Here is a 16,356-nt window from a genome sequence, read left to right as displayed (position 1 = left end):
GTCACAACACAACAAATATTATTCGTGCCAAGTTTGGTCGCAATCCCATTAGCGGTTTCGGAGAAGAAGATTCAAGTGTTTATGCACTGACTGACGGACAACGCGCCATCGCATAACCTCCCCTGAACGTTGTTCCAGGTGAGCTAACGAGCCTCAGCAAAATATTAATGTGATGACGTAGCGGATCACGTGTGTAATAAAATTGCCGGTTTTTGGGGGGCCGGGCTAATCAGCGTAAAAGGACACCCAAAACATGAATATCTTCCTTCCAGTAAATTTATTCAAAAAAGGAACAACGATTAATTGTTGAGATCGTGAGATGTGATGATGTGCATGGAAGAAGTTTCGGGAACTGAGTGGCGTGCTGATGATGAGGGGAGTGTCGTTGAAGCTGAAGGGAAAGGTGTATGCTGCATGTGTGAGAAGTGTTATGATTTATGGGAGCGAGACATGGGTAATGAACGTAGAGCAGCAACGAAGGCTGGAAAGGGTGGAAATGCGAATGGTTCGATGGATGTGCAGAGTATCGTTGAGAGAGAGGAAGACAAATGATGAATTGCGAAAGATGATGGGAATAGAGCCTGTGATTGATGCTGTGAAGAGGACCAGGTTGAGAGGGTTTGGTCATGTGTTGAGGAAGGATGAAAGTGACTGGTTGAGAAGAGTGGTGGAAATGAATGTAGAAGGAAGTAGAGGACGGGGAAGACCGAGAAAGACTTGGCCAAAGATGGTGGAAGAAGAAATGCGGGCAAGCGGGTTAACAAGGAGAGATGCAGAAAATAGGACAAAATGGAGAAGATTGTCAAGGGGACCGCAAGGCTAACCCCCGCTCTAGCAGGGAAAATGGCCTTAAAATGCATGTTGTTTTGTTGTTGTTGATTAATTGTTGAGATCCTAATCCTAATGAGATCCTAATGAGAATCAGCCCACGGGTCCTAAAATCCTGCTCTTCCGCTCTATCTCACCCTCTCTATGTTCTTTTCACCCTCTCTTTTGCTCAAGGTCATCTGCCATCTGCTTGGAAATCAGCAAACATTACACCTTTACACAAAAAAGGTGCAAAAACAGATCCTTGCAACAACAGACCAATCAGCCTGCTCCCAATTATCAGCAAAGTCATGGAATCCATCATTGCTTCGGATATCAAATCCTTCCTCTTCTCCAATGGCTTGATCTCCGATCATCAATTTGGATTCAGACCAGGTCATTCTACTCTGGACATGTTGCTTCTGCTGTCTCAACAATGGATGGAGGTCTTCAATGCCAAACAGGAAATTAGAGCTGTCTCCCTTGACATATCACGTGCCTTCGATACGGTCTGGTACCCCGCTCTGCTCACGAAACTCTCCTCCTATGGTATCCATGGAAATCTCCATGCATAACTTGCGGACTTCTTCTCTGGTCATCGTCAATGTGTGGCCCTGAATGGATTTCTCTCATCTCCCCTTCCTGTTCAAGCTGGAGTTCCCCAAGGCAGTGTTCTGGGCCCTGTGCTTTTTCTGGTCTTTATCAATGATCTCTCCGACTCTCTAGAAAATCCTCTCCATCTCTTTGCTGATGACTCCACTCTCTGCCGCTCCATTCCTCTTCCCTCAGATCGGCAGTCTGCAGCCTCCTCATTCTCTGAAGACCTGGACAATATCACAGACTGGGCAAACAAGTGGAACATGTCTTTCAATCCTGACAAATCTCACACTCTTACGATGTCTCTCCGAAAAGACCGACTGGACAACTCTCCCATCTACTTTCTCAACAATCCTCTCCAAGAAGTTCTGTCGCTCAAGCTTTTGGGTCTCACTATCTGCCATGATCTTTATTGGGAAAACCACATTTCCAAGCTTGTCTCCAAAGCCAGTCGCCGACTGGGCATCCTCCGTCGTGCGAAGTCTTTCCTTGGCACACCTGAGCTCCTCACCACATATAAGGCTTTCATCCGCAGCTCAATGGAATACTGCTCTCCCCTATGGGCCGGTGCTCCTGCCTCACACCTAGCTCGGCTTCACGCTGTTGAAACCAAAGCTTTCAGAATAATTGGAATCTCCCGCGATGAAGCTAACTCCGAGGGCCTTTCACTCACTCACCGCAGGCAGGTAGGTGGTCTTTCTGTCTTCTACCGACTCCTCTCCGGTCTTGCTTCCCCTGCTCTCTCTGTGCTCTATCCCCCAAATATTCCTGCAGGTCGCACAAGATCTGCCAGCAACCCTCTGCTGGTTAAACTGCCAAAATCTAGGCTCTCTGCTCACCTTCACTCTTTCATTCCTCTTTTCTCCCGCCTCTGGAACAAACTCCCACACTCCCTTCAATCCCACTCCTCCCTACAGGTCTTTAAAACAGCTGTCCACCACCATCTCTTATCTTCCCCCATCCAAAACCTTGATATTTTCTATCCCCGCTAATTCACCCCAGATCCACTTTGTTTAAATTCCACCTTCTTTCCTGGAAGTCCTTGCAGTGTCCATATGTTTTATACCTCTCCCACCCCCCTTTCCCATGCCCTCTCCCTCCCACATATCTCTCGATGTCCCTGCTCTCAAATGTTGTGCTTTGTTTCCTTCCCCCTCTCTCCCCATCTTGTCTACCGTTCCCCATGTTATATGTTTTATGTGTTGGTTTGTCTTTCTGTGTGATTAATGTTAGCTCTTTCACGAGCCTCGATCTTGTATTCAAAAAAAAAAGGAGATTTTTTTTGTCTCTGTTGCCCTTTAAGAGACATGTTCCGCATTTGTTGTTAACAGTTTGTTGTACAATAAAATATCTATGGTCTATACAAGTAATGAAACGAGCTGAGATGAGAAAAGCAGAACAAGTTGTGCCAATTTGTATCTACAGTCACGTGAAAAAGTAAGTACACCCCATGTAAAGTTTTGACTTTTTCAACATATTTCAACATACAGCTATTTCATCTTCATTTCAACAATATTGAGAGATAAAGGTGATATAATATAACAAATATCATGAAACATTTACATTTTGTAGTCCATTGTATAATTTAAATAAACATAAATGCAAATTTCGCACGTGGAAAAAGTAAGTACACCACTACATTTATCACTACTTCAAATACCTAAAATTAGAATCAGGTGCACCAGCTCAGGTGCAAATGATTAGAACATCGTTGGAGAGGATCTTGGAGGAACTTGTCTTATTTAAACCTCAGACATTTAGTTTGGTTTGCTCTTTGTTGTTGAAGTGTGCGGCGTCACCATGCCAATATCAAAAGAGCTCTCTGAGGCCTTCAGAAAGAAGGTTATAGATGCCTACGAGTCTGGGAAGGGATTTAAAAAGATCTCCAAACAATTTGAAATCAATCATTCGACTGTCCGGAAGATCATCTACAAGTGGAGATGATTCCAAACAACTGCCAACTTGTTCAGGCCAGGCCGCCCCAGCAAGTTCAGCCCGAGCGCAGACCGCAAGATGCTGAAAGAAGTCTCGAAGAACCCCAGAATGTCATCACGGGACATACAGGTAGCTCTTGCCACTGTTGATGTCAAAGTGCACAAGTCTACCATAAGAAAGAGGCTGCACAAATTTGATCTACATGGGAGGTGTGCCAGGAGTAAACATTTGCTGTCCAGAAAGAACATCAGGGCAAGACTAAAGTTGGCCAATGAACACTGTGGCAAAGACCAGCACTTCTGGAACAATGTGCTCTGGACAGATGAGTCAAAGGTAGAGCTATTTGGCCACAGTACCAGAAGACATGTTTGGTGAAAACCAAAGACAGCATTTGACCACAAGAACCTGATACCAACTCTAAAGCATGGTGGTGGAAATATTATGGTTTGGGGCAGCTTTGCTGCATCAGGGCCTGGGCAGCTCACCATCATAGAATCCACTATGAATTCTTCATTGTACCAGATGGTGCTTGAGGATAATGTGAGGCCATCTGTCGGAGAGTTGAAACTCAACCGAAGGTGGACCTTGTAACATGACAATGACCCTCAACATACCAGTAAATCCACCAAGGAATGGCTGAAAAGAAAGAAATGGAGGGTTCTGGAATGGCCAAGCCAAAGCCCGGATCTAAATCCCATCGAGATGTTGTGGGGGGATTTGAAACGAGCTGTGCATGCAAGAAACCCCTCAAACATCGCACAGCTGAAAGAATTCTACATGGAGGAGTGGGCAAAAATTTCTCCCAGTCCATGTCAGAGACTGGTAGACAGTATTAAAAAAGGCCTACTTGAGGTTGTTTCTGCCAAAGGGGGCAATACCACCTATTAGAGCCAAGGGTGTACTTACTTTTTGCACCTGCGAAATTTGCATTTATGTTTATTTAAATTATACAATGGACTACAAAATGTAAATGTTTCATGATATTTATTATATTATATCACCTTTATCTATCAATATTGTTGAAATGGAGATCAAATAGCTGTATGTTGAAATATGTTGAAAAAGTCAAAACTTTACATGGGGTGTACTTACTTTTGCACGTGACTGTATATTGTTGAAAATATTCCTGATGTTATGGGTTCAAAGTGGTATTTATGGATATAGAATAAATCTTCATCATACTAAAACACACAATTTGGTGTCTGTCTGTCTGACAATTTTGGACCGCGATACATCCAGTTGTTACTTATCCAATCTCAACCAAACTTGACAGAAGAACTAAGGGTCACACAATGAAGGATGTAGCACATTCATTTGCCCCCTTCCCAAGGGGGTTTTCTCCATCAAGGGCGTTTTCCCTGCCAATGGGGTTTTCCCCGCCATTGCCACCAATGGGGTTGCGTGTTGAGGTGTATATCCGTATTAAGTTAGGTTTGTTGTGGCATTTTTCCAAGGGCACTTCTAATAACAAAACGAATGATAATAACATGATATTAATGTTACTACAAATCAATATTAATACTAATAATATCCCACCTCCCCAAGGGGTTTATCCTCCTTCAACAAACGTCATGTCAACGTTTATAAATAACTTATCATGGCATTTTTATGGGAGCAATGGCCCAACGGCCTCGACCAGGAGTAAAAATTATTATAAACCACAAACACGTATGATTAGATTTTTAAACAGTCGCTAATGCTGTTTAACATGAAATTTAAATAAATGTGGAGGAATCCGGACCACAGGTTATGCTGATCACATCGATGAACGCACCTGATCGTAGATCTACTCAAGTCTATATACCCCACAAGGTTTAATAACACCATCCTTCGTGCCGCTTCCATGGAGTTCTTCCAAGGCATTTTTGTGGCGTGTTTCCAAAGCCACTTCTCATTACAAAAGTAATAGTAACACCAATGATAATAGCATAATATTAATGATATTATGAAACAATATTCCCACTCTCCCAAGGGGTTTTATTACTTGCGATATTGGAACACCACGCAAAAGCACATGCGCATGCACACACTTCCAAAGGGAGGAGGTAATGGATGACTGTAAACACCTTCCTCATCCCAAAATCTGAACAAACCCAACAACCTCACAAGTATGGACCAATAACATGTCCACCAACAGCATACAAACTTCTGATGGGAATCATCACAGAAACGATGTAACACTACTTAGGTGTAACAACAAGGAGGCAGCAACGATCAGAGATGTCTATTCGCGGTGGTTATACCCACTCCCCCTCCGTCCCACCCCCCAACACAAGTCTGGGACCAAATAATCCCCATTCGTCCATGACGCCCTGACTTGTCAGAGTGCCGATCGGTTACCATGGACCAGCCCTTTCCCTCTCGTCTCTGTATCTATATCTCTCCCCCTCTCTCTAACTCTATCGTAGCCCTGACTTTGTGAAGGTGCATGAACTAGATAAATAAATGCATGTCCGAGAAATGATCGAGGATGTGGTCAATATCGGGTTGTTTTTTATAACTAAAATGGGCACCAGTCTACCATGTTTGATCAATTGCAAAATAAAGTGAACTGCACGTATATGCCGTCATGTGCTCTGTTTGTGGCAATTTTGAACAAAATCGGACCATGCATGTCAATAAATGGTTGGGGACACGTTTAACTAACAAAAGGGCCGCCAGTCAGCCATCTTGGATCTGATCTCGAAACAAAATGATGTGCATATGTAAGACATGCTTCATTATCTGTGTGCATAGCTTGAACAAGATCAGTAAATGCATGTCCGAGAAATGGTTGAGGACGTGTTTAATATAGTTTTGTAGCGGTTCCCGCTGAATGTACACAATCGCCTTGCACCTGCCAGGACACGGCCAGGGCGCGATCGCCATGCCGGGCTCGTCCGGATGGGCCCAGACGCGCCTTTCCCGGGCACGCCCGAACCTCCCGGGCACGCCCGGTCTCGTCTTTCCCGGGCATCCCCGCTCTCGCCTTTCCAGGGCTCGCCCAGAGCGCCCGGGCACGCCCAGCCTCGACTTGCCAGGCCGCGTCCAGGATGCCTGGGCATGTCCAGACGCCTTTCCAGGGCTCGCCCAGAGCGTCCGGGCATGCCCGCTCTCGCCTTTCCAGGGCTCGCCCAGAGCGCTCGGGCACGCCCAGCCTCGACTTGCCAGGCCGCGTCCAGGACGCCCGGGCATGTCCAAACTCGCCTTTCCAGGACTCGCCCTTGACACCCGGGCATGCCCGGTCTCGGTTTTCCCGGGCAAACACCCCGGCATAAATGTGTATATATATTGCTGCCCGATAAACGGGCTTGTGAGAATACCTGAGCTGTTTTGTTTCAATAAAGCAACTCGGACGAATTCCGTCTTTGGTCGCGTCAACTTTTTTGACTCGCGTTGGAGCGCAGCTCCTTCACTGGTGACCTACCGACATGGACACGGCAGTAACTCTTAAACTGCCTACCTTCTGGGAGGCTCACGCGGCTGTTTGGTTCGCCCAGGCGGACTCCCAGTTCGCCCTGCGAGGCATCACCGCGGACGACACCCGCTTCCACCACGTCGTGGCAGCGCTCGGTTCCGCCACCGCGGCCCGCGCCCTGAGCCTCCTCGAGCACCCGCCGGCTGCCGACAAGTATGACGCGCTGAAGACGCTCCTCCTCGACGCTTTCGCCCTCTCACCGGCGGCACGCGCACGGTGCCTGCTCGACCTGCTCGAGCTCGGCGACACGCGCCCGTCCGAGCGCATGGACTATATGCTCTCGTTGCTCAGTGAGCACTCTCCGGATTTTCTGTTCCGCGAGCTGTTCCTTCGCCAGCTGCCTCACCCGGTACGCCTCGCCCTGGCTGGCACGTCGATCACCGATCCCCACGCCCTCGCCAGGGAAGCCGATAAGATCTCCTCGGCGGGCCAACACATCGGCGCGGCTACCTGGAGCCTGCCGCCGTCCGCGGCGACGCCCACGCCACCCGAGCGCCCTGCGCGGTTGGAGGCCAAACTGCCGGTGCAACTGGCGGCCACCACGCCACGCCGACCGCTTCCGACACGACGGCCGGGGCCTCCACCTGACCAGGCGTGGTGTTATTACCACGCCAGGTTCGGACACAAGGCTCGGACGTGCCGACCCCCGTGCACTTTCGGCAAGTCGGGAAACGGCTGGGCCGGCGTTCATTCCCAGCCATGAGCGCCGGCCACTCGGGCAACTTGCTTTTTATTCGGGACAAAGCGTCCGGGCGGCGTTTCCTTTGTGACACCGGCGCCCAACTGAGCGTCATACCCGCCTCCGAGCAGGACAGGCGGGACGCCGTTTGCGGCCCCTCTTTGGTCGCTGCTAATGGCTCGGCCATACGCACTTTCAGCCCGCGCGATGTCACCCTCTGCTTCGGCAGCCAGCGCTTTCAGTGGACCTTTGTGACCGCCTGCGTCCCCATGGCTTTGCTGGGCGCCGACATCCTCTGCGCGCACGGGCTGCTGGTCGACGTCAAACGACGTCGCCTTGTCAACGCCGAGACCTTCAGCTCCCTGGCGTGCACGATGAGCAGCTCCGCGCCGACCGAACTGGCGTGCACCCTCCCGACGGCGAACGAGTTCGCTCGCCTGCTCGCGGAATTCCCGGCCCTCACGCGGCCGACGTTTTCGGCCGTCGCAGTGCGGCATGGGATTGAGCACCACATACCCACTACAGGCCCGCCGGTCTACGCCAGGGCCCGCCGCCTCGACCCGGCCAAGCTCGCCGTGGCAAAAGCCGAGTTCGACGCGTTGGAGCACCTCGGCATCGTGCGGCGCTCCAATAGCGCGTGGGCCTCACCACTGCACATCGTGCCAAAGCCGGGGGGCGGGTGGCGCCCGTGTGGCGACTACCGCCGCCTCAACAACGCTACCACCCCTGACAGGTACCCGATCCCGCACATCCAGGACTTTTCCGCCCGTTTGGCGGGACGGGTCATATTTTCCAAAATTGACCTGATACGGGGATACCACCAGGTACCTGTCCGGGCGGCCGACGTCCCGAAGATGGCCGTCATCACGCCATTCGGCCTGTTCGAATTTTTGAGGATGCCGTTTGGCCTCAAGAACGCGGCCCAGGCGTTCCAGCGCTTAATGGATGGCGTGCTGCGCGACCTGCCATTTCTTTTCGTCTATCTGGACGACATCCTCGTCGCCAGCACGTCCCGCGCCGAGCACCTTCTCCACCTCCGAACACTGTTCGGTCGCCTCAGCGAGCACGGCTTAATTGTCAACCCGGCCAAATGCCACTTTGGCACGACGACCGTTGACTTTTTGGGCCACCGCATCACCAAGACCAGGCCGTGCCACTGCCGACCAAGGTCGAGGCCATCACCACGTTCCCGCATCCCCGTTCCATCAAGGCCCTACAAGAGTTCCTCGGCATGGTGAATTTTTATCACCGATTCGTGCCCCGCGCTGCTCAGCTCATGCGGCCCCTTTACGAGGCCCTCCGGGGCAAGCCGGCCAAGCATGACATCGTTTGGTCCGCGGCCATGGACACGGCCTTCGCGAGCGCAAAACGGGCCCTCGCCGACGCAACGCTGCTGGCTCACCCGGTGCTCAACGCGCCCATCGCCCTCACTACGGACGCCGCCAACTACGCGGTGGGCACCGTCCATGAACAATGGGTGGACGGGGTTTGGCAGCCACTCGCTTTTTTCAGCCGGCAGCTCCGGCCGAACGAGTTAAAATACAGCACGTTCGACCGCGAGCTGCTCGGTCTATTCCTGGCCGTTCGCCATTTCCGACACCTCCTGGAGGGCCGCCCGTTCACGGCTTTCGTCGACCACAAGCCGTTGGTCTACGCAATGGCCAAAGTCACAGAGCCGTGGTCGGCCCGCCAGCAGCGCCACCTCTCCGCCGTGTCGGAATTCACCACGGACATCCGGCACATCGCCGGAAAAGACAACGCCGTGGCCGACTGTCTTTCTCGGGCCAGCGCGAACGCGGTCCACCTCGGTGTGGACTTCGCGCTCATGGCGGCCGACCAGACCACCGACACCTCGGTGCAGGCCCTCCGGGCGGCGGACACGGGCCTCCGCCTGGCCGACATCCCCTTCGCGGGCACCGTCCTGCTCTGCGACGTCTCCCAGGGCCAGCCTCACCCCATCGTGCCCGTTTCCTGGCAGCGCTGCATCTTCGCCTCCATCCACGGCCTTTCTCACCCAGGCCGGAAAGCTTCTCAGAAGCTGGTGTCGGCGCGTTTCGTCTGGCACAGCCTTCGACGGAACGTCCGCGACTGGGCCAACGCCTGCACGGCCTGCCAGCGGGCCAAGGTCCACCGCCACACCCAGGCCCCGCTAGCACCTTTCACGGTGCCTGCACGGCGTTTCGACCACGTCCACGTGGACCTGGTGGGTCCCCTGCCCCCATCGCGGGGGTTCACCCACCTGCTCACCATGGTGGACAGGACCACCAGGTGGCCGGAGGCCATGCCCCTCACCTCCACCACCACCGCCGACGTGGCGCAGGCGTTCATCGCCACCTGGGTCGCGCGCTTCGGCGCACCGGCGGACATCTCGTCCGACCGCGGCCCACAGTTCACGTCCGAACTTTGGGGCGCGGTCGCCCGCTCGTTGGGGGTCACGCTGCACTGCACCACGGCCTGCCACCCCCAAGCCAACGGGTTGTGCGAGCGGTTTCACCGCTCCATGAAGGCCGCACTCATGGCCGGCCTTCAGGACGACGGTTGGACCGACCGGCTGCCGTGGGTCCTTTTGGGCCTCCGCACGGCCCCCAAGGAGGACCTCCGGGCGTCCGCCGCCAAGCTCGTCTACGGCCAGCCGCTCCGCGTCCCGGGCGAGTTCGTGCCCAACGCTACCAGTCCCTGGTCCGCCGCACACCAGCGCTCGGACCTCCAGGAGGCCGCCCGACGATTTGCCCCCGTGCCAACGTCCCGCCACGGTGGCCCCCAGTCCTACGTCTCCCCGGCGCTTCGCAAAGCGGAGTACGTCTTTGTGCGTCATGACGTGCACCGGGAGCCACTCCGGCCGCCGTACGATGGGCCCTTCCGGGTCCTGCGACGGGGCGACAAGTCCTTCGTCGTCGACGTCGGCGGCCGGTCGGACCGGATCTCTGTGGACCGCCTCAAACCGGCGCACGTGGACGTCGACCGACCACCATGGTTGGCCCTTCCTCCGCGGCGAGGCCGCCCCCCGTCTACAGTTCCCCCCGCTCGACCACCCACCACCGGATCGGACCCCCCCCCCCCCCATGACCCTCCAGGGGTCGCTTCGGCCGGGTCATCCAGACCCCCCTTAAATTGACCGTGCCGGTGCAGGTCGATTCTGGAGGGGCGTGTGTAGCGGTTCCCGCTGAATGTACACAATCGCCTTGCACCTGCCAGGACGTGGCCAGGGCGCGATCGCCATGCCGGGCTCGTCCGGACGGGCCCAGACGCGCCTCTCCTGGGCATGCACGGACTCGCTGTTCCCGGGCACGCCCGAACCTCCCGGGCACGCCCGGTCTCGTCTTTCCCGGGCATGCCTGCTCTCGCCATTCCAGGGCTCGCCCAAAGCACCTGGGCACGCCCAGCCTCGACTTGCCAGGCCGCGTCCAGGATGCCCGGGCATGTCCAGACTCGCCTTTCCAGGGCTCGCCCAGAGCGTCTGGGCATGCCCGCTCTCGCCTTTCCAGGGCTCGCCCAGAGCGCTCGGGCACGCCCGGCCTCGACTTGCCAGGCCGCGTCCAGGACGCCCGGGCATGTCCAGACTCGCCTTTCCAGGACTCGCCCTTGACACCCGGGCATGCCCGGTCTCGGTTTTCCCGGGCAAACGCCCCGGCATAAATGTGTATATATATTGCTGCCCGATAAACGGGCTTGTGAGAATACCTGAGCTGTTTTGTTTCAATAAAGCAACTCGGACGAATTCCGTCTTTGGTCACGTCAATTCTTTCGACTCGCGTTGGAGCGCAGCTTCTTCAGTTTTTTTTTTTACAACTATAATGACCACCAGTCTTCCAGTCGGCCATCTTTGATCAGATCACAAAATAAATTGAGGAGCACATGTATGCTATCATGTACTGTTCTTGTGCCAAGTCTGAACAAAATCGGACCATCCATGTTCAATGAATGGTTGAGCACACATTTAAGTAACAAAATGGCTGTCAATCGGCCATCTTTGATCGCATCGCGAAACAAAATGATGTGCAAACGTACACCATCATGTATTGTCTTTTTGGCAAGTATGAACAAAATCAGTCCATACACATGAGATATTGGTTTTGGACGGACGAACAGATGGACGGGACCCAATCCATAAGCCCCAGTTTCGGACGAAGTCCGTCGGGGGTAATAAATGCTTATGCATGAACAATATGGCAGGAGACGGAGGATTGGAATACATAAAGTGAATCAGTGGGGAACAGGTGGACAAGAGGTGGATATTCAAAGGAATGAACAAGATGTGTAATCCCAATAATTATTTTCCGAAACATCCACATGATACGTAAACAAATAATCACAGCTCAATGTGCATATACCTCATGTGTGTACACCTGTGTTGGAACACCAAAAGCTCTGGCTAGGCCAAAGTCAGCCAGTTTGATGGAGCCGTGATCATCGATGAGCAGGTTCTGGGGTTTAAGGTCTCGGTGCAAGATCCGACGTGAATGGCAAAACACAACACCCCTCAGGATCTGCTGTAGATACCTCTGTACGGAGTGGACACAACGGAAAGGTGTTAGAGACACCATGTGATTACTTCTTTAATATAAATATCTTGTATCAGCAGCTAAAACCGTTTCCTGGTACTTATGACTGACCATGCAGTGATGATCGAGTTGGGTAACAGGAGGGTGCAGAAGTGGGTCGAAAGAAGGGGGGAGGGGGGTACAAGGTACTGGATGGAGGTGTTGAGGGAATCAGGAAATGAAGAGAAACAATGTCTGCAGCATCGACATTTAGGCGAAGAAAGACTTAGGGTCAAATGATTATGTGATGAAAAAGTTAAAACTTGTTATTTTTACTTGATATTTATTATGGAAAACTTGTAATTTTTACTTGATATTTATTATGGAAAACTTGTAATTTTTACTTGATATTTATTATGGAAAACTTGTTATTTTTACTTGATATTTATTATGGAAAACTTGTTATTTTTACTTGATATTTATTATGGAAAACTTGTAATTTTTACTTGATATTTATTATGGAAAACTTGTTATTGTTACTTGATATTTATTATGGAAAACTTGTTATTTTTACTTGATATTTATTATGGAAAACTTGTAATTTTTACTTGATATTTATTATGGAAAACTTGTTATTTTTACTTGATATTTATTATGGAAAACTTGTTATTGTTACTTGATATTTATTATGGAAAACTTGTTATTTTTACTTGATATTTATTATGGAAAACTTGTTATTGTTACTTGATATTTATTATGGAAAACTTGTTATTTTTACTTGATATTTATTATGGAAAACTTGTAATTTTTACTTGATATTTATTATGGAAAACTTGTAATTTTTACTTGATATTTATTATGGAAAACTTGTAATTTTTACTTGATATTTATTATGGAAAACTTGTAATTTTTACTTGATATTTATTATGGAAAACTTGTTATTTTTACTTGATATTTATTATGGAAAACTTGTTATTTTTACTTGATATTTATTATGGAAAACTTGTAATTTTTACTTGATATTTATTATGGAAAACTTGTAATTTTTACTTGATATTTATTATGGAAAACTTGTTATTTTTACTTGATATTTATTATGGAAAACTTGTTATTTTTACTTGATATTTATTATGGAAAACTTGTAATTTTTACTTGATATTTATTATGGAAAACTTGTTATTGTTACTTGATATTTATTATGGAAAACTTGTTATTTTTACTTGATATTTATTATGGAAAACTTGTAATTTTTACTTGATATTTATTATGGAAAACTTGTAATTTTTACTTGATATTTATTATGGAAAACTTGTAATTTTTACTTGATATTTATTATGGAAAACTTGTAATTTTTACTTGATATTTATTATGGAAAACTTGTTATTTTTACTTGATATTTATTATGGAAAACTTGTTATTTTTACTTGATATTTATTATGGAAAACTTGTAATTTTTACTTGATATTTATTATGGAAAACTTGTTATTGTTACTTGATATTTATTATGGAAAACTTGTTATTTTTACTTGATATTTATTATGGAAAACTTGTAATTTTTACTTGATATTTATTATGGAAAACTTGTTATTTTTACTTGATATTTATTATGGAAAACTTGTTATTGTTACTTGATATTTATTATGGAAAACTTGTTATTTTTACTTGATATTTATTATGGAAAACTTGTTATTGTTACTTGATATTTATTATGGAAAACTTGTTATTTTTACTTGATATTTATTATGGAAAACTTGTTATTGTTACTTGATATTTATTATGGAAAACTTGTTATTTTTACTTGATATTTATTATGGAAAACTTGTTATTTTTACTTGATATTTATTATGGAAAACTTGTAATTTTTACTTGATATTTATTATGGAAAACTTGTTATTTTTACTTGATATTTATTATGCAAAACTTGTAATTTTTACTTGATATTTATTATGGAAAACTTGTTATTTTTACTTGATATTTATTATGGAAAACTTGTAATTTTTACTTGATATTTATTATGGAAAACTTGTTATTTTTACTTGATATTTATTATGGAAAACTTGTAATTTTTACTTGATATTTATTATGGAAAACTTGTTATTTTTACTTGATATTTATTATGGAAAACATGTTATTTTTACTTGATATTTATTATGGAAAACTTGTTATTTTTACTTGATATTTATTATGGAAAACTTGTTATTTTTACTTGATATTTATTATGGAAAACTTGTTATTTTTACTTGATATTTATTATGGAAAACTTGTTATTTTTACTTGATATTTATTATGGAAAACTTGTAATTTTTACTTGATATTTATTATGGAAAACTTGTTATTTTTACTTGATATTTATTATGGAAAACTTGTTATTTTTACTTGATATTTATTATTGAAAACTTGTTATTTTTACTTGATATTTATTATGAAAAACTTGTTATTTTTACTTGATATTTATTATGGAAAACTTGTTATTTTTACTTGATATTTATTATGGAAAACTTGTTATTTTTACTTGATATTTATTATGGAAAACTTGTTATTTTTACATTCTGCCTATGATATGAACAAGTGCTACGTAACAAGTCATTATGCACTTGATTGGGGACAGATTTGGACGGCAGGATAAGACCAGAGATGTGCGACGCCATGCAGGATGAAACAGAAACAGGATTGGAGATATGGACACAAGTCAATTGTTGGACTGAAGTTTCAAGGCATGAGAGTACAGGGCAGAATATAAATCATTTAGACCAAAATCAAGCTTATGAATAACCACACAATTCCACAAATAACAATTAAAATTGTTTTTTTAACCTGCAACGAAGCAAAGAGTGCGGTTAAGCAATTGGGTCACTTTGATGTTTGTGGACAGAGAGGCAGATAGACAGGTACACAGACAGTTTATGATCGAGGAACAACTTAATTTCAATTCAATGTTATATTTTGAATACGAATTGCAACATAAATCGGGAAATAAACCTGGAGTACACTTCCGGTGGCTTCACAACCGCCCGACCAACAGCCAATCCGGCGAGTACAGAGATCAGAGGCCCGAACTCCTGCACGTGGAGCTGCAATTACTCAACGTTCCTAATGCGAAAACTAAAGTGATGTATACAGCGATTAGTAGGCATGAGGATCAGACATTCAATAATGTGAGTGAGGAAAGTGAAAACATACATTTTGAGTGCTTAATCGTGCAGATACTGTTGCGGCCTTTTCCAACGCAAGGCATTTTTGAGGAGGCCGAAAAAGCATAAGACCCCTGCAAGGAATAGCGGACTGACCATCGATAAAGCCTGTTTTTTGTTTTAGTTAAATAGTTATGTTAATTATCTTCAAAAAGGCTGTTTTAACACACCCAAACACCCAGTTTTGTTTGTCTGCAGTCGAGGGTCGTATAAGAGCAAAGAGCTAACACATTAAACATGAAAACATGCACGGACACAAAAAAACATACAATTAAGGGAGCGGGAGACGGGAGGACCGTTTTAAGCTTTATTGTATAGAAACCGACCTGTTCTGAGGCGAGGTGTGTGAGGTAAGTGGCCAAAATGGTGGAATTAAGATCCCGAGCTGAACGCAGGCTGACCAAAGGTAAGCCGGTCTCTTTGTAGTTTTGTTATAAATTTTAGCATAAATCATTAAACATAAGCAAACACCCAGTTTGATTCATACACGCCATTATACATCGAGAAGTATACATGAAAATGTTGGGGTCACTAGGTTTTATGGTTTTGGAATTATGTAGGAGACACACACACACACACACACACACACACACACACACACACACACACACACACACACACACACACACACACACACACACACACATCTCCACACACACATCTCCACACACACATCTCCACACACACACACACACATCTCACACACACATCTCCACACACACATCTCCACACACACATCTCCACACACATATCTCCACACACATCTCCACACACATCTCCACACACACATCTCCACACACACACACATCTCACACACACATCTCACACACACATCTCCACACACACATCTCCACATACACATCTCCACACACACATCTCCACACACACATCTCCACACACACATCTCCACACACACATCTCCACACACACATCTCCACACACACATCTCCACACACACATCTCCACACACACATCTCCACACACACATCTCCACACACACATCTCCACACACACATCTCCACACACACATCTCCACACACACATCCCCACACACATCTACACACACACATCTACACACACACATCTCCACACACACATCCCCACACACACATCTCCACACACACATCTCCACACAAACATCTCCACACACACACATCTCCACACACACACACACACACACACACACACACACACACACACACACACATA

At 47.1% G+C, this 16,356-nt stretch overlaps 1 protein-coding gene across 1 annotated transcript in view; it reads right to left on the bottom strand.

The window, feature by feature from the left end:
- Nucleotides 1–16,356, bottom strand: part of LOC137433070 (cyclin-dependent kinase 1-like) — a 110,673-nt gene that overhangs the window by 39,463 nt on the left and 54,854 nt on the right. The window contains exon 4 of the mRNA XM_068125514.2: nucleotides 11,807–11,977. Within this exon, the coding sequence (XP_067981615.1) occupies nucleotides 11,807–11,977 (171 nt within the window). The remainder of the gene's footprint in view (nucleotides 1–11,806; nucleotides 11,978–16,356) is intronic.

The sequence above is a fragment of the Myxine glutinosa genome, chromosome 8, assembly GCF_964187855.1.
Source record: "Myxine glutinosa chromosome 8, kmMyxGlut1.1, whole genome shotgun sequence".
Classification (NCBI taxonomy): Eukaryota; Metazoa; Chordata; class Myxini; order Myxiniformes; family Myxinidae; genus Myxine; species Myxine glutinosa.
The sequence above is the reverse complement of the archived record's forward strand: the minus strand, read 5'-3'. Positions and strand labels throughout refer to the sequence as shown.